Raw genomic sequence first — 19,513 nt, forward strand, 5'->3', positions numbered from 1 at the left:
TAAAAAAAAAAAAAAAAAAAAGCAGGTCTAGGAATATAACTCAGTGGTAAAGTGCCCCTGGATTAAATCCTTAGTACCCCCCCCCCAAAAAAAAAAAAAAAAGAAATTGCAGCTATGGTCAAGCACTTACATAAGGGTTTGTGTCAGCCCAGGTTTGTATCTACCAGGGACAGTCCCATGGTGGTCTCTGTTTGACCAGGTGACTAGAATTTCTGTGGCCCCATAAAATCTGTGTGTCCACATCAGGTTTAGCTGAGCATCCCAAGAACCAGCAATCCTGTATTAGACATCATTGGTACGTACACAGTGTGATGTATGTCTCCAATTTCCTGATGGTCAGAAGACAGGAGCTTGACTACCGCATAGCTCTGGCGCTTCAGAGATGTTACATCCCCAAGTATGCTACTAAGATGGTACCAGAACCTTAAACCCACAGAACCTGTTCTGTGGCCCGAGAGCTCTTGTGGTCAACAGGTGGTACTTCTTTTTGTCTTTCTGTCCTTGAGTCTTTCAAGCCAATTCATGACTTGGCTGTTTTTGTTTGGCTAGTTGGTTTTTTGTTTGTCTGCTTGTTTGTTTTAAGTAGAATCATGAAACACTAGCTTAAATTTCAATTAAAACAGGATCTGGGGTTGTGGCTCAGTGGTAGAGTGCTTGCTTCGCACATGTGAGGCCCTGGGTTCAAACCTCAACATCACATATAAGTAAACAAATAAAATAAAGGTATTGTGTCCATCTACAACTAAAATATATATATGTATATTTAAAAAAATTTCAATTAAAACACAGTATGGGCTGAGGTATAGCTCAGTGGTAGAACCTATTTTAGCATATGCAAGGGCTTAGTTTTAATCCCCAGCACGCACGCACACACACACACACACAAATCAAAACCAGAAAACAATGCTTTTAGCACTTTGTGATAGTTTTGTGTTGTATTATATATATATGTGTGTATATGTATATGTGCATGCATGCATACACATATGTATGCATGTGTATGTATATATGCACATATATATTGCTTTTGTGTGTTTTTCATTTAACTCATGGACAAACTTATAAACAGGTGCAAATATTAAACCTCGTTTTTGCAATCTAAAACTCATTGTTCAGTATGAGTCTTGATACATATAAGAAAGAATATTATGAAAGATAAAAACAATGCTTTTCTCTGATTTAGGAAATCAGATTGCTGAAGGACCTTATTTTTTTTTGAGTTTTGATTATGGCATTCTTGTCTTAGTTTTGATATTATAGTCTGCCAAAGCTTGCTATAACCATTTAAATATCTATCAGTAGAAATTTGATTAAGTGATTTCTGGCTTATCTCTACAGTGGACTTTTTTTTTTTTTTAACTGTAGATGAACACAATACCTTTAATTAATTAATTAATTAATTAATTTTTATGTGGTGCTGAGGATTGAATCCAGTGCCTCACATGTATGAGGCAAGCGCTGTACCACTGAACCACAACCCCAGACCCATACAGCTGTTTTGATAGAAATCTATATTTATTTTATGAGAAGTTTCACTGAATAACACGGACAGTGATGATTCTGTCTTGCTTAAAAATATATATTTATTCATAGTATTCACAATGGAGTTGTTTGGGGCTGGAAAGTGAAATTATAGGAAGTTATTTCTTTCTTTCTTTTTTTTTTTTTTTTTTTTTNACCTAGGTCTTTAGGCATGCTAGGCAAGCGTTCTACCACTGAGCTACACTTCCAGCCCCGTTTCACTTTTTAAACATAAATACTTGGAGAAAAAATGTCAAGTTATTTTACCATGAAAATTGGAAAATTGCTTTCATTTGTTTTATGCAGAAGATAATGACACAAATATATTTAATATAATGAAAACAGGCCTTTGTTAACAAATTCTGCCCAGATTTCATTGTCTAAGGCTTGGAGATAAAGTCCTGTTTTTTTTTTTAAACAAGTGAACCTTGGTATTCATAGATGTCAAAAATAAATTATGGAAGATATAAGTTCTTGAAGCAATTGGAAGTTTCAAAAAAGAATTGAAAGGGATTAATTTTCTCCTTGGGTATTCAGTGTTACGTAATATCACCCATGCACCACAGCCCCAGCTCAAGTTTATCATCTTTCCTAGTAGAGTGTCTTTTGTGTTAATGCCTTCCCTCCCCATGAGCCCTGATATAGGGACTGTTATTCTCATTTGATTTGTGAGGAAACGGATCCTGAAAAAAGTGAAGTGACTTGACCCAGAACTTGAAGCCATAAAATAGTAGAGCGGAGATTCTAGTTAGTGCACTTTTGACTCTGCCTCAACACACTGTTGGCTCCCCCCAATAAGTGTGGCAGCTAACTAAGAGGGACAGTGCTGCCTACCTGAGGAGGCTGAGGTGATGACTACAAGGGAGGATGTTTTGTGAGCCTAGAACCCCCTGAAATGTGCATTCTGTTCTTTAAATTTTAGGTTCAGCCATCATGGCATCACCAGATGAAATGCTGTCAAGACTAGGAGGCCTAATACTATAGTTGTCAAGAGCGTTGACATTGGGCTGGGGTAGCTCACTCGCCTAGCATGTGAGGCCCTGGGTTCGATTCTCAGCACCACATATAAATAAATAAAATAAACATATTGTGTCCAACTACAACTAAAAAATTAATATTTTTTAAAAAAAGAGCTTTGACATTGGTCCNTTTTTTTTTTTTTTTTTTTTTTTTTTTTTTTTTTGGTACTGGGGATTGATTAAACACTGCCATTAGCCATATCCCCAGCCCTTTTTATTTTTTTATTTTGAGACAGGGCCTCACTAGGTTGCTTAGGGTTTTGCTGAGTTACTGAGACTGACCTTGAACTTTGTGATGTTTCTGTTCTTAGACACCAAATATGCATACTTTGTAATAAGAAAAAGAAGTTTCTGTTTTGAAAATAAAAACATTTGATATGAGAACCATTTTCTTTAGTGACCTAATTTGGGGCTTCATTGTTAATTGTACATGTTTAACAAGAGATCTCAGTCAAGTGTCTCTAGTCCCAACAGGGAGACTCATTTCTCACCTGGGGCCTCTCTCCTTGCCTTCACAGGAAGGTAAATACTATAGCGAGGAGGCTGAGGTGGACCTGCGGGACCCTGGCAGAGACTATGAGCTGTATAAGTACACGTGCCAGGAGCTACAGAGGCTGATGGCCGAGATCCAGGATCTGAAGAGCCGGGGTGGCAAGGATATGGTAAGGAATGGAACCAGGCAGACTTGAACCTGGTAGGTCTGTGCAGAGGGGTAACTTTTGCACCTACTGGGGCCCTTCTTGATCTTGATCTTCTGTTCTAGCCATAATCAGGTGGTTGGAGCCTACAGACTCCAGAGCTGCCTATTAATTAATTGGAACCTGTCATCATTACCTGATTACCCATTATGGTAATGAATGTACAGGATAATTATTTTTTAAAAACTTTGATTTGATCTTTCTTTGATATAACATTTATTGCATAAGTAGCCAGCATTTTTGCTTAGTGCTGATAAATGATAGTATATATCAATTCCCTTGATGTGATAGCATGAGTATGCATAAGTAAATTGGTAGAGACCAAAAATGAAGTTTTTGTTAATGTTAAATGAACAAACCGGACTTTAGTGGCAGAAAAACTAAGTAATGTGTCTAAAAACTAGATAAATTAAAAAATACTTTTCATCTTTTCCCCAGGGATCTTTTTTTTTTTTTTTTCAAAGTAGAGAGAGGAGAGGGAGGGGAGATTTGAGAGAGTAGAGANGCTACCGCTTGAGCCACATCCCCAGCCCCCCCAGGGATCTTATTTGTGCTTAAGCTGGCCAACATTACTAAAGTTATTACATCATATCTGTTTTATTGTAGCCAAACTTTATGACTGTACTTTTGTTATTATCACTTAAATTATTCTGTAATGCTATTGATAGAGGTCAGATTTTGAGTCACAACACTACTATTATGAAGTTCTCTTTAGGATCTTAGGGAAAGCTATTAATCGTGTATTGGCTGCACCTGGTCTATCTTTAATTCCTGTCACTTCAGTCTAAGTAGAAATTGCTTTTCTGCCTGGGAACCTTAGGCACTTCCTTTGTACAGTCATCCCTTCTGTTGGTGTTTCCCTCATGACAGTACCTGTGGTTTAGAGCTCCCCCTGGTGTCTTCCTTTGATCCCGAATGGGGATGGGTCGGCAGCACCTATTCTTAGTGGTCTTTACCTTTTTCTTTGCCCACAGGCAATTGAAATTGAAGAACGAAGGATCCAAAGCTGTGTACATTTCATGACTCTAAAGAAGCTTAACCGATTAGCCCACATAAGGTTGAAGAAAGGAAGGGATCAGACCCATGAGGTAGAGTTGAAAGATTTAATGAATCCTCCTTCCTGCTTTTCCTCATCCCCTTCTCTATCTCCTTTTCCCCTTTTCTGACTTTGCAGATGCTCTGTTCCACCCCAACTTAACCTGCTCTCACCTTCAGCCTTGTCTTTCCTTCAGGCTAAGCAGAAAGTAGACGCCTATCACCTGCAACTACAGAACCTGCTGTATGAGGTGATGCACCTGCAGAAGGAGATCACCAAATGTCTGGAATTTAAGTGAGTTTGGGAACGCAGGGCTTTGATACACCTGGCCTATTGTAACTGCTTTTTCCTACATAGTTCAGTGTGAGCTAGTTTCTTTGAAAAGAAATTCAATGAGCTTGAAGGACTGCAGGATCTGGGAGAAGGGTGAATAGATCACTCTGAGTGGTAGAATTGTAAGCAGTAGTTTGGGGCTGCACAAAGAACCATAGAAGCCTCTCTGATCCTTTTGAGTTTGTGAGCTCCACAGTTGGTAAAGAGTGCTTCTCTGTCCCCAGCAGGAGCCTTTACTTTACCAGTTTGATTCCTGGGCACATTATATGGGAGCAGGTTTTTGGTTTTTTTTTTTTTTTTTGGTACTAGGGATTGAATCTAGAGGTGCTTTACCACTGAACTACATCCTGAGTCTTTTTTGTTTTTCATTTTGAGCCAAGGTCAGTACAACTTTTCCCTCAGTCTCCCAAGTTACAATCCTTAATCTCCCAGTCATATCCTTTTAACATTTTGGCCCAGTTTTCCTCTCTGAAAGCACAGCAGTTCATTTTTGCATATGAATCTTATTCTTTGGACCTGAACTTCTTGCTCCTTAGCTATGTTCAGGTGAACAATCTACAGTTTATTAGTAATCTTAGGATGTGATACCTCTTGGCAAAACCAAGCTGAGAGATGAGATAGAGGAAGGAGTAAATGGGAAGAGAAAGGAAGGAATTCTTGCTTGGAAAGACATTGTTCAAACTGAAAGAAGGCAGATCTTATTTGTAACAAACTTGGTATGAATGGGGACACATTTGACATCAGGGTCCAGCATATCTTTAGTGATGATAATGCGAGTTTTGTTGTTGTTTTATTTTTTTTTTTAAATACTGGGGATTGAACCCAAGAGTACTTAACCACTGAGGCACATCCCCAGCCATTTTTTATTTTGAGACAGGTTTCACTGTTGCTTAGGGCCTCACTAAGTTGCTGAGGCTATCTTTGAACTTGCAGTTTTCCTGCCTCAGCCTCCCAAGTGATGATGCTGATTTTTGAGGTACATGTTACATATTAACACTTAAATACTAATAGAGATCTGGACTTGGTGGCTCATGCCTATAATCCCAGTAGTTCAGGAGCCTGAGGCAGGAGGATTACGAGTTCAAAGCCAACCTCAGCAAGTTGGACTCTAAGCAACATGGTGAGACCCTATCAAAATAAAACATAAAAAGGATTGGGTATGTGACTCAGTGGTTAAATGCCCCTGGGTTCAATCCTTGGTACCTGTGTCCCCACTCCCCCCAGAGAAAGTACTAATAAAAAATTTGCATCAGGGCTGGGGATGTGGCTCAAGCTATAGTGTGCTTGCCTGGCATGCGTGTGGCACTGGGTTGGATCCTCAGCACCACATATAAATAAAGATGTTGTGTCCGCCAAAAACTAAAAAAATAAATATTAAAAAATTCTCTCTCTTTCTTTCTCTCTCTCTCTCTCAAAAAAAAAAAAAAAAAAATTGTGTCAGTTAATACTATTGTACCATCGTCAGTTTCTTGGTTTTGATAGTGTACTATATTTATTATCATTGGGGGAACCTGGACAAAGAGTACACAGAAAATAAACTCTCAGTAGTTTGACACATAATATTTGTACATGTTTATGAGATACAATATGGTGTTTTGATTCATGTATACATTGAGTAATAATCAACTCAGAATAATTGGCACCCATGACTTTAAACTTTCATCATTTGTTTATGGTAAATACATTCATACTTCTGTCTTCCAACAATTTGAGAAACTTAAAAGTTCATTGTACTTAACCCTGCTATACTTTTAGAACACTAGAATTTTTTCTTCCTATTGAACAATAACATTGTACCTATTGATCAACCTCTTCCTCTCCCCTCTCAGTACTATGTTAGAAACTTCTTGTGAATCTTAAACTTTATCAGAATTTAAAAAGTATGAAAACAAAATAAAAGAATACAATGCACCATTCCATAATCATTGCTCAGATGGAAGCTGACAAACTCAGAATGCGGTGGAATTCGGGCCTGTGGGGCAGTAGGCAGCCATGTGAAAAGAGCTGTAGTTAGATAGCCTGGGTCCATGTCTGAGCTCTACTATGCACTGAATAAAAGCCTCCATCTCACTTGAAAAATGGAGATAAAAATCCTCACATCCTAGAATTGTTATAAGATTAAATTAAGTGAAGACACATATATAGGGTGCTAATTATTTTTTTTTCTGGGGGGTGGTTGATGCGGTATTAGGGATTAAACTTAGAGGTATTTTACTACTTACTGAGCCACATCTTCAGTCCTTTTTTATTTTTCATTTTGAGACAGGGTATTGCTAATTTGCCTAGGGCCTTGCTAAATTGCTGAGGCTGGCCTCAAACTTGTGTTCCCCTCTGCCATAGCCTTCTAAGTCCCTGGGATTACAGGAGTATACCACTAGCTGGGTGTTGTAGTTTATGCCTGTAATCCCAGTCAGCAACAGCCAGGCACTAAGCAACTCAGTGAGACCCTGTCTCTAAATAAAATGCAAAATAGGGCTGGGGATGTGGCTCAGTGGTTGAGTGCCCCTGGGTTTACCCTGGTACCAAAACAAAAAACAAAGAACAGGAGTGCACCACTGCGCCCAGCTGGTGGGTACTAATTAATACGTAGTAGTTGCTGACCATGGCCATGATAATGTGGCCTGATCTGAGCACTCAACTTTGTTAATGCATCAAAAAGTATTGGATTTATTTTCTTTTATACCAGTATGTCACTGTTCATGTAACAATTAAAAGCTTTTGTCTTTTTTACATCTGGTTCTGGCATGTTGGATCTCCCTCCCTCCTATACTTATACTTAGTGTTTTGAACTTACATTCAGACTCTTACGTTTATTCTTGTTCCATGACATGTCCTGCTTTCAACCTGACAGTTTAGGTCTAGGCTGTATTGATTTTGACTCTTAGCTCTCCTGCTCAACTGGGAGATATTTGTAAATTCAGTAAGTATCCTTTCCAGGCCTTTAGCTAATTCATAGATAAAAAGGTTGGACAGCATGGACAAGGATCCTATCGCATGTCACCAGTGACCTCTCATCATACTGAAACATCTGCTAATGAGCATATTCTGAAATTGGATTCCAGTATCTTGAGTAATTGTGGATTAGGGCTGAGTGAGTGCAGTTGAAGGGACTCCCAACTTAAGCCACAGTTTGGGTTCTTGAGAACAGCAGCTTGACATCTGTTTTCTTCCTGTAGGTCAAAGCATGAAGAAATAGATCTGGTCAGTTTAGAGGAATTTTATAAGGAGGCTCCACCAGACATCAGCAAAGCTGAAGTCACCATGGGAGACCCTCATCAGCAGACCTTAGCACGACTGGACTGGGAATTGGAGCAACGGAAAAGGTAGAATTTACTTTTTCTTGGCTTCTGCTGCTGCTTTGTTTGTTTGTTTGTTGCTGAGGGTTACACCCAGGGGCACTTAACCTCTGAGCCACATCCCCAGCCAGTTTTTATTTTTTTATTTTGAGTCAGGGTCTTGCCAGTTGCTTGGGACCTCACTAGATTTCTGAAGCTGACCTTGAACTTTTGATTCTCCTGCCTCAGCCTCCTGAATTGCTGGGATTACAGGTGTTTACCACCATGCTTGGCTTCTCCTTCCTGATCTTCCTAACCATAGAGTGATAGTGCTTTGTCATGATCCAGGATCAGACAGCCAAGTACTGTGCAATTAGTAGAATAATCTCCAAGACATTTTTTTTTTTTTTTTTTTGTGGAGTTGGTGACTGAACCCAGGACCTCTAGGCTAACACTCTTCCATTGACCTACATTCCCGGCCCTTTTTATTTTATTTTGAGACCAAACCTGACCAACCTCATCATGGGTGGGATTGTATTTGCTTAAGGTTATTAATAGAAAGTTGGAGTGGTGTTTTGTTTTTTTTTTGTTGTTTTTTTTGGTTTTTGGGTTTTGTTTTTGAGATGGAGTCTCACTGTGTTTTTCAGGCTGGCCACCACGTTGTGGACTCAAGTGATCCTCCTGCCCCAGTCCTCTGATTAACTAGGAGTATAGGCAGGAGCCACCACACCTGGCCATTAAAGTAACTTTTTTTAGGGGGGTAGTGAGGATTGAATCCAGAGACATTTTGCTGCTAAGCTATATACCCTTTTATTTATTTTTTTAAATATTTTTTTTTTAGTTGTAGATGTACACAATATCTTTATTCATTTATTTTTATGTGATGCTGAGGATTGAACCCAGTGCCTCACACGTGTGAGGCAAGCTCTCTATCATTGAGCTATAGCCCCAGTCCCCCACTTTTTATTTGTTTATTTTTTTTTAAATTTTTTTTAGTTGTAGGCAGACACAATACCTTTATTTTGTTTATTTATTTACTTTTATATGGTGCTGGGATCAAACTCAGTGCCTCACACATGCTCTGTAAGTGCTCTACCACTGAGCCACAATTCCAGCCTGCCCTTTTTATTTATTTTATTTCGAGGTAGAGTCTTGATGAGTTGCTTAGGGCCTTGCTAAGTTCCTGAGACTGGCCTCAAACTTGTGATCCTCCTGCCTCAGCCTCCTGAGCTGCTGGGATTACAGGCATGCACCATCATACACAGCAAAGTAACCTTTTTTCTTTAAAATTTCAATACCTGAGGGGCTGGGATTGTGGCTCAGCGGCAAAGTGCTCGCCTAGCATGTGTGAGGCCCTGAGTTCCATCCTCAGCACCACATAAAAATAAAAAAATAAAAGATATTGTGTCCAACTACAACTAAAAAAATATTAAAAAAAAAAATTCAATACCTGAGACCTAAATGTCTTTTGTACCATAAATCTAATTTTTGTTTTGCCTTTTCCCCCATCTTTAAGCATAATCCTGCAGCATCATATGCTTTCTGTTATTTTAGAAAGTTGTACAACATTTTAGTGTATAGAAAAATGTAACTTAAAAAGTCCTTTCCCCTTGTTGAACTTTTAGGTTATTTCCATTTTTGCTACCATAAATAATGCTGTTTACATATTAAATTTTTCTGTACTAATAAAGAGCTTTTCTTTATTAACCATAAATAGAATGTTTTTAATCTGTAATGGAATGTTTTTAATCTGTAATAGAATGTTTTTAATCTAGGTCAAAGAATACAATATATATGTTTTTCCATACTGGAATTTTCGTGGTTGCTTCTCTCCTGTTGCCTATTTGTACAAGAATTCTAGGGTTTTTGATTGGCACATCTGTCCTGTTTTTCCTTACATAAGCAGCACTTTTCTATACTTGCCTTTTTCTATAATAGGAGATATTCTGTCCCGTTGGTCCATGTTAGACACTTTGCACTGAGTCTGGTTCTTAGGGAATTTACGTCTGTGTTTGAGCAGAGGGACCTGGACTGTCACTCCCCTGTTAAGTTGACTCTTTGACCCAGGCATAGGCTGAACCATGAGTGCTGCATACCTGTGGCACTGATCCAGAATCCATTCCCATCCTGCCTCACTCAGGCCAGTCTATGGGCTTTGTATTAATGAAGAGCTTTTATAGAATGTCCATAACTGCTTGATCCAGGTTTATGGAAGTTCAGAGGTATTCTCTAGTGGTTACAGGTGGAACTTCTAGAGAGAAACAGGGATGGATTCATTTGTTTGCTCTTAACTAGATGTCTTTGGGCAAGTTAATGCCTCCTGGAACCTTAGTTTTCTCCTTTAGGGATAAGATCTTCCTGTGTTTGTATAAGGACTAAATGTGATAGTTCTTATAAAGAGTTCCCTAAGGGTCTTGCACATGGCAAATGTTGGCAAACATTAGCATTTAAAAATTTTTTTTTTAAATTATCAATGAATTTTTTATTTTATTTATTTATATGCAGTACTGGGGCTCAAACCCAGGGCCTCACACATACAAGGCAAGCACTCTACCACTGAGCCACAACCCCAGCCCCAAACATTAGCATTTAATTGTAGCTGCTATTATAGGTAGAGTCTGACCTGTTCTTCTCTCTTATTACAGAAAAAGGCAAGTGTAGAAAATGCTGCTTATGTAAAAAAACAGATGTACCATTCAAAAGCCCTAGAATTCTTGAACAAATATAAAAAATTACTCTAACAGGAGAGAAGCAACCATGAAAATTCCAGTATGAAAAAATATATATACTGTATTTTTATACCTACATTAATTGTTGAGATGTCCCTTCAAGACATCAGGTGACAGAGCTCTGTTCACCCTCTCAGGCTGGCAGAGAAGTACCGAGAGTGCCTGTCCAACAAGGAGAAAATCCTTAAGGAGATTGAGGTGAAGAAGGAATACCTGAGCAGCCTCCAGCCTCGCCTCAACAGCATCATGCAGGTGAGGCCTGCCAGTCTTGCTTTTGCTTTTACCACTGCCCAGAGGCCACCAGAAGCTACATCGCCCTTTAGGCTTTGCCAGGTCTTACGCTAATCTGAGTACATAATAGGAATGTCTTATGTGAAGTCCTACCTGATTGTACAATAAGCTTGTGTCCTGCAGTAAAGAAATGCTTAGAGCTAGGATTGTAGCTCAGTGGTTGAATACTTGACTAGTATGTGAGGCACTGGGTTCAATCCTCAGCACCACATAAAAATAAACAAAGTATTGTGTTTATCTACAACTAAAAAAAACATTTAGGGAAAAAAAAAAGGGAAGAGAAAGAAATTCTGGCCAGGGGTTAAAGGGTAGCTCAGTAGTAGAGCATTGCCTCACATGCATGAGACACTGGGTTTAATCCCCAGCACTGCAATAAAAGAAATGAAGGAAGGGAGGGAGGAAGGAAGGAAATAAATAAATAAATTCTGGCCAGGTGGTTTTAGAAACATATATACACATGTAATGGGCATTTTCTTTATATCTAGAGCCCCCTCTGCACTGTGTCATACTTTTTCAGATTATATAAATTCAGTTAACCCCCTTCATGGTCCCCACTAGCCCTATAGTCTCTAGGCGCCTTTTTTTTTTTTTAAACCTAGGGTCTCACATTATACTAGGCAAGTGCGCTACCACTGAACTACATCCCTATCCCGTCTCAGGTTATCTAAACATGCTTCCTGTGGATGTCTGTTACATCCCACTGAGGAGAGCTCAGGGCAGACTGTTCAGCAGATCTGCTTACTTTGTAAAGAACTTGACGCATTTGAAATCCATTATGTTCCTTAGGAGGAAAAGTTCCCACATTACCTATGAAATAGATTGTCTTTCTATATAGGTGACCTGATTTTTGTTTGCTTTGTAAAGCTAGATTTGTTCTAAAAATTGTTATGGTTTTATGAAGCAGGATAAATGGTAATATGGAGGAGCTTTGTAAAAGGACCCTAGAGAAATTATAAATTCACTTTTCCCGGACTTGGCAAGACCTGCATTTCCTCTCTTCAACTGTAGGCATAGAATTAGAATTGTTAACAAAGATATTTTCCAGTAGCACTAAATAACCAGAGAAAAAGAAAATGGAAATGAAAAGGTTTGGTTGTACTCAACACTCCAAATCCTCTGCATGGTTAAATTTTCTTCAGTTAACTGGACACAGTAAATAGGATCTAGGTTAAATAAACTTTTTGTGTAGTATAGCCTTTCTTTTTTAAATACTGGTGATTAGAACCCAGGGCCACTTAACTACAGAGCCACATTCCCAGCCCTCCACCCTTTCTTTTTAGACGGGGTCTCAGTAAGTTGCTTAACACCTTGCTGAGGCTAGCCTCAAACTTGTGATCCTCCTGCCTCTGCCTCCCAAGTTGCAGGAATTACAGACATGTGCTACAATACCTGGCGTGTAATATGGCCTTATAGCTGTGATGGAAGTATGGAATGGCATACTACTGGTAGAATAACTGGACAGGAAGGAAACCTATTAATAGTATTAAGGGAAACAGATATAAATTGTAGAGTGTATAGTATGGTCTCATTTTTATGTTTTGATCTACAAAGAAGCTGTGTGGATTTACGTGTGTGTGTTTTGTGTGTGTGCTTAGAAGAATCTATATTTACACAAAACCATTACCAGTTACCTTTGTGGGGCTATAAACTGAGAGATTTTACTTTATAAAGTTGCCTACAACTTTCTGATACAACATACATATATTAATTTAAACAATAGTTGGGTGCAGTGATGCATGTCTGTAGTCCTTGCTATTTGGGAGGCTGAGGCAGAAGGATCACTTAAGCCCATGAGTTTGAGACCAACCTGGCAGTATAGTGAGCCCCACATCTCAAAATATAATAATAGTAATCTTATAGGGCTGGGGGTTTAGATTAGTGGTAGAGTGAATGCTTAGCATTCACAATGCCATGGGTTTATTCCCTAGCACCAAAATAACAGAAAAGCATACAGGTGTACAGCTGAATGAATATTTACTGAGCAAACACATCTGTATTGCCACTCCAAAATCAAGAGAGAGCATTACCAATTTTCTAGAGTTCTTTATTACCACTCTCAGAAACTATTTACCACTCATAACCATTATCCCAACTTCTTACATAGCTAGTTTTGTCTACTTTTTTTTTAATATTTACTTTTTAGTTGTAGTTGGACACAATACCTTTATTTTATTTATTTATTTTTATGTTGTGCTGAGGATCGAACCCAGGGCCTTGCATGTGCTAGGTGAGTGTTCTACCACTGAGCCACAACCCCAGCCCCTAGTTTTGTCTACTTTTGAGTTTCATGCAAATAGAATTGTATATACTCTTATGTGTCTGACTTTTGTTGCTCAATGGTATGTTTGTGGAATTTATCTTTTAAAAGATCAGTAGTGCTGGGCATGGTGACGCACATCTATAATCCCAGCAGCTCAGGAGGCTGAGGCAGAAGGAATGCAAGTACAAATAGAACTGGGGATGGGGCTCAGTGGTCGAGTGCCTCTGAGTTCATCCTAGTACCGCCCGCCCATCCCCCCCCCCGAAAAAAAAGCTAAGTAGTACTCATAGTAGTTGTGCTACTTTGAGTACCAATTCATTTCTTTTTATTGATGTTTAGTATTTGATTTTAGTTAGTTTCAGTTTGGGGCTATTGTAAGTAATGCTGCTGTGAGCATTCTTACCTGTGTCCTTTGGTGAACCTGTATGTACATTTCTGTTGGATATACAGAGGAATGAAATTGTTGAGTCATATAGAATATGCTGTGCATATATTTAGCTTTGGTAGACACAGAATCAGTTTTCTAAAATGATCATACTGATTTATGGTAATTCCCACCAGCACCATATGAAAGGTCTGATTGTTCCATATCCTTGCCAACACTTTGATATTATTCTGGAGGGTATCTCATTATGGTTTTAATTTTCCTTTCTCTGGGAACTAGTGATGTTGAGCATGACAAGTCTTTTTCTTTTTCTGGTTTTTTTTTTTTTTTTTTTTGGTGGTGCTTAGTCTCAAATCCAGGACCTTACTTATGCTAGGCAAGCACTCTACCACTGAGCTTTATCCCCAGACCCTTGATGTTTACTTGATGCTGTTGGAAATGGTATATTTTCATAATTTCATTTTCTTTCTCTCTGACTGGTATAAAAAATACAATGGATTCATTTATTTGGCCTTTTTCCACCTATACATTCTTTTAGTCATGTATCACTTTGTGAATAAAAAACTGTATACAGGCCAGGCATAGTGGCACACACCTGTAATCCCAGTGACTTGGGAGGCTGAGGCAGGAGAATCAAAAGTTCAAGGTCAGCATTAACAACATAGTGAGGCCCTAAGCAACTTAGTGAGACTCTGTTTCAAAATAAGAAAGGGCTGGGGCTGTAACTTAGTGGTCAAGTTTCTTGGTTTTTGATCCCTAGTACAAAAAAATAAAAACTACATACAGTGGGCACAGTGTTGCATCCTGTAATCCCAGCTTCTTGGGAAGCTGAGGCAGGAGGATTCCAAAGTTCAAGCCCAGCCTGGGTGATTTAGCAAGACTTCGTCTCAAAAAGAAATGGGGATGTAGCTCAGTGGTGGAGCATTCCTGGGTTCAGACCCTGGTACCCCAGCTACATACAATCGCAAAGTAACTGCATGTTCTTATGTGGGATCGGTTGAAAAAGAAAAAACAAAAACACTCTTTTTTATTGCATAGGCTTCCCTTCCGGTGCAGGAGTACTTGTTCATGCCATTTGATCAGGCTCACAAGCAATACGAGACAGCTAGGCACTTGCCACCTCCCCTCTACGTGCTCTTTGTCCAGGCTACTGCATATGGGCAGGCCTGTGGTGAGTATGGGGGCTGGATGAGGAGGAGGGCTATGGGAGGAGCAGCCATGACCTACTGAGTCATTTGGAAGTATTGCCTACCAAGGAGCTCCCCAGCCTTGCCAGAAGCTTTCAGGTGACGGATGCTACCTTCCCTCTGCACCACACCCAGCATGGCTGCTTTGACCAGCTGACCTGAGGCTGGACTCACCTAATGGGTATTTCAGAATGGATGGCTTTGAAACTTTCTTAAGCCTGTCTGGATGGCCCATGGGTGCAGTGTCCAGGAAGCCCCTTTGGGCTCCCAGGTGCTCACTCTATCAAGGCACGCTTGGCAGGTAGTCAGTGCTTCCTAATCTGCTTTGGGTGGGGGGTGGAGGGTGGTGCTTGTGAAGACAGGTCCTGGCCAGCTCTCCCAGGCTTTCAGGATGCTTCAAAACAGGCTGCATGTCGTTACAGTGAATTACCATGTGAGAAGATGTGTCCTCATTATGCTTAAGGGACTCTGCTAAGGTTTTGAGAAATTTTTGCTTTTGTCCTAATGCAGCTCCACCCAGCACCTAAACTTTTCTATCTCACCCCATCCCACTGCATTGCATCAGACAGACTTATATTGAGCCAGTGCATGCTCTCCTCCCAGCCACGGGCACCAACACATTACTATCTCTCTTCTTGTGTCTTCCTGGTCCTTCTCATCTCCCTCCCCTTTGTTCTCCCTCCTGTTTCCATCATCAGCTCATATGAAATCCTCCTCCCAGCCCCCTAGACAGGGTGAGTAATTTTCTTTTCTTTTTGTGTTTAAAATTTATTTGTTTTTACTCCCATTTTGCCCCTACAGAATTCAAGCATTAACAACCAGTGTGGAGCTTGGGATGGGACTCAGTGGTGGAGCACTTGCCTAGCTTGCGTGAGGCCCTGGGTTCAATCTCTATAAACATTTTTAAAAGAGAATGCTCTGTAATTTGCCATTGCTTGATGGGGGTGATCCAGTTGATTTGGGGGCGGGCTGTGATGGTTTGTGTATGGTTGTGGGAGATAAGGCAGTAGTCAGCTACATTGAGGGACTTTGCCTTTCTTCCTTAATGCAGCTGGGAGACTATTTCAGGCGTATGTGACTTTCTATACCCTTAAGGATAGAGGAGGGTCTGGGGCTATAGCTCAAGCTCTGGGTCTCATCCCCAGCACCACAAAAAAAAAAAAAAAAAAAGGAGAGGTGCCTGACTTTGTAGCACTAGGCCCCCAGAGTTCCACAAAGAAGGACCCAAGGAGTCACTCAGTGTGTCTTCAAGCCAGGTATGTGAAACAGGCTGTTAACTCAGTTTTGAGAGAGTAAGCTCAGGTTGCACAGACCTGTACTTGAATCCTGGTTTATCTACTTCCTGGCTGTAGTTTCCAACTTCTCTGAGCCTTAAGTTTTTCATATCTAAATAGTTAGAATAATATTATTCCTTCTATAATAGGGTTGAATAACAACCTCCTACAAGATTGTTATGAAGATTAAAAAGTTTATTTCTTTTTTTTTTTTAATCCTTTCCTCAGATCCTCAGTTTCATCAAAAAAAAAAGTTTTTTTGTGTGTGTTTGTTTTTTGGTTTTTGGGTTTTTTGTTGTTGTTGTTGTTGTTATTTGTTGTCCATGTTGTGATAGAACCTGGGCCTCACATATGCTAAATGAGCCCTGTACTACAAAACTATATCCCCAGCCTCAAAATTTAGTTTTAAGTCCAGGGAGGTGGCCCACGCCTGTAATCCCAGCAGCTAGAGAGGCTGAGTCCAGCCTCAGCAAAATCGAGACACTAAGCAGCTCAGTGAGACCCTGTCTCTAAATAGAGTGCAAAATAGGGCTGGGGATGTGGCTCAGTGATTGAGTGCCCCTGAGTTCAATCCCTGGTACAAACAAACAAAAAATTACCCAAGTTCTTAAAAAATATTTTACTTTTCTTTTGTTTTTGGTCCCAGGGATTAAGTCCTGGGGTGCTTAACCATTAAGCCACATCCCCAGCTCTTTTTAATATTTTATTTAGTGATAGGGTTTGCTGAGTTGCTTTAGGGCCTCACAAAGTTGCTGAGGCTGCCTTTGAACTTGTGATCCTCCTGCCTCAGCTTCCTAAATCACTGGGATTATAGGCCTGCGCCACCATTCCCAGCTTAAAAATAATTTTATAATTAAAATTATATAAACATCATTCAGTTCTTACCACTCAACAGGGCAGCTACTACTTATTTAATCTCCATTTCGTAGATGTGGAACCTGAGACCAGTGGACCCTCAGAGTAGTGATTTAACTTTGCAGGCCATGTGCTCAGGCAAAGTAGGAAAGAGGGACTTAGGTCTGGGACTGGACTATAGCATCCAAATCCCTACTAAATGAGATGATGCCAGCCAGGTGCTTGGTGTCATGCAGAAGAGAGTAAGCACTTAGGTGAGAGCTGTTGTTTCAGGGTGGTAGACAGGTGTAGACTGGTTTCATTTATTTTTATTGTTTTTTTTTTGCCAGGGGCAGCGGGTACTGGGGATTGAAACCAGGGCATTCAACCACTGAGCCACATCCCAAGCCCTTTTTTAATATTTTATTTAGAGACGGGATCTCGCTGAGTTGCTTAGGGCCTCACTCATTTGCTGAGGCTGGGTTTGAACTCGAGATCCTTCTACCTCAACCTCCTGAGCCGCTGGGATTACAGGCATGTTCCACTGCACCCACCCGGCAGGTGTGGACTTTTTGATGAGAACTTATAGCACAGCTAACTGAAGAGTTCCGTGGGGCTTTAGCCCTGGGTTTGAATATCTGTGCCTTGGTGTGAGCCTAAACAGAGAAGCATTCACCATTAGCCTCAGGGGATTATTGTCTGGGAATCTGCACATTGAATTTGGTGTACTCAGTAAGTGATGGGGAAAAGATTTAAGTTTCCAATTTTGTTCCTGTCCATGTGGAGAAAGGGCTTTTGCCCTCCACCCGAGTCAGTGAGAAGATGGGGCAGAAGCAGAAGATATGCAGCCCCTGAGCTGGCTTGCCTGCATTGCCTGGTGCCCTTCCCAGCAGCTTTCCCATGAAACTTTTCTTACCCCCAGATAAGACATTGTCTGTGGCTATCGAAGGCAGTGTGGACGAAGCCAAGGCTCTATTCAAGCCTCCTGAGGACTCCCAAGGTAACATAGTGGTTGGGATACCTCCTCCAGGGATACCCTAGTCACCACCCAAGGGCATTCCTTGTCCTTTGAGAATTAGCTGGACTGGTTCTTTGTAGTAGGAAGCTTGATATTAGTGTCAGTGTTTGGGGTAGACAAGAGCAGAGCTCTCAGTCCCTGGAGTTAACAGTCCTTGCCTTTGGATTTCAGCCCTGCCACTCACTAGTCCACTGACCCTAGGGAAGGTATTCAACATTTTTCGAGCCATAATTTACTTACAGTAGCCTCATGTAGGTATGCAGATTAGATGAGGTAATAATGGTTGCAAGGCCCTTAGTATCATCCTTGGCACATAGCAGCCACTCTTAATTATTTGAGTAATTATTATTATTATTATTCATATCACTATTACTGGCTCATGGAAATATGCTTCTGCTCCATAGAAGTGATATTTAAAAGCCCTGTAGAGATCAGGGGTGGTGAGATTATGAGCCATTCTTTTTTTCTTTTTTTCCATCGCCATGTTTTTTATACTGAATAAGAAGCAGAATATTAATATTTATTCTAAAGAAACAGAGTCTGGGCCTCTTGGTCCCTCTTGGTTGAGGGGCTTCAGGGAGCCTCTGGAGGCCTCTCATCTCTCACTGCCTTCTCTGTATGACTGCAGATGACGAGAGTGACTCGGATGCTGAGGAGGAGCAGACCACGGTGAGTATCCTTTTATCTTGTAGGGGTGTCATTCTCCCTAGAAGCAAAAGAAAGATGATTGAAGACAGGGCTTCTGGGAGGGGAGCTGGGCAGCCTGGGGAGTTGAGGCAGCAGGTCCGGAGGGAGCAGAAGGGGAGAGATTGCCATGATCAGTGATTACCATCTTGGTTCATTCCTTTGTCCAGAAACGGCGTCGACCCACATTGGGGGTTCAGTTGGATGACAAGCGCAAGGAGATGCTAAAGAGACACCCGCTGTCCGTCCTGCTTGACCTCAAGTGCAAAGGTCTGACTGCACTCATCTCATTCTCCCATAATTTTTTGGCCTACTATAGATGGAGGGGGTCCAGCAGGCCAGAAGCCTCTCTGCCCCCAAAATTATTTTGATCTCCTATTTCTGTTTTTCCTCTTTAATATTCTTTCATTCTTTGATTTTTTTAAAGTCTTAACCATAATAATGTAGCCAACAAAATTCCAAACATATAAGAGAGGCAAGATAAAAAAACTATACTTCTTTCTGAATTTGACATGTTAAATCCAAAGAATAAGTCGCAAGAGTATGCAGATTTTGAATACAATTAACATCTTTAATTTAGTAAATATATATTTAAAGCTTGGAATTCCACAGAGAATATATTTGGAAACTGTTTTTTTAAGGAAAAAGTAGAACATGATAAAGTATTCTGGCAGTGTAAGAGTTAACAGTAAAATGTTTGCTTCTTACCCAGACTTTCAGATGCTAGTCCTGGTCTTATTTCCAAGGACAACCATTGATACAGATTTCTTATCCATTTTCTAAAAGTATTCTATACATCTAGAAGCTTTTATGCAACTGTGTATTTATCCTCTGCCTCTTTATTTTGTACAAAAATGACAGGCTCTACACACTGGTCCTTCCTTTGCCCTTCATTTAAAAAATTTTTTATTTTGGGGTAATTATAGACTTGTTGAAGTGTTGTAAAGGTAATAGAGAACATCGCCGTAT

At 40.2% G+C, this 19,513-nt stretch overlaps 1 protein-coding gene and 1 non-coding gene across 2 annotated transcripts in view; both read left to right on the top strand.

Annotated features, from left to right (window-relative positions):
- Positions 1-1,022: 1,022 nt before the first annotated feature.
- Positions 1,023-1,148, top strand: LOC125611141. Its single transcript, XR_007341282.1, has one exon. It is a non-coding gene; the product is annotated as a small nucleolar RNA SNORA40 (small nucleolar RNA).
- A 1,240-nt stretch (positions 1,149-2,388) lies between these two features.
- Thoc5 (THO complex 5) overlaps positions 2,389-19,513 on the top strand; it is a 34,240-nt gene continuing 17,115 nt past the window's right edge. The window contains exons 1-11 of the mRNA XM_048784879.1: positions 2,389-2,395; positions 3,015-3,202; positions 4,213-4,326; positions 4,471-4,568; positions 7,784-7,930; positions 10,749-10,863; positions 14,586-14,718; positions 15,433-15,468; positions 17,765-17,842; positions 18,489-18,529; positions 18,715-18,814. Of these exons, the coding sequence (XP_048640836.1) occupies positions 2,389-2,395; positions 3,015-3,202; positions 4,213-4,326; positions 4,471-4,568; positions 7,784-7,930; positions 10,749-10,863; positions 14,586-14,718; positions 15,433-15,468; positions 17,765-17,842; positions 18,489-18,529; positions 18,715-18,814 (1,057 nt within the window). The remainder of the gene's footprint in view (positions 2,396-3,014; positions 3,203-4,212; positions 4,327-4,470; positions 4,569-7,783; positions 7,931-10,748; positions 10,864-14,585; positions 14,719-15,432; positions 15,469-17,764; positions 17,843-18,488; positions 18,530-18,714; positions 18,815-19,513) is intronic.

Source organism: Marmota marmota, unplaced genomic scaffold (assembly GCF_001458135.2).
Source record: "Marmota marmota marmota unplaced genomic scaffold, marMar, whole genome shotgun sequence".
Lineage (NCBI taxonomy): Eukaryota > Metazoa > Chordata > Mammalia > Rodentia > Sciuridae > Marmota > Marmota marmota.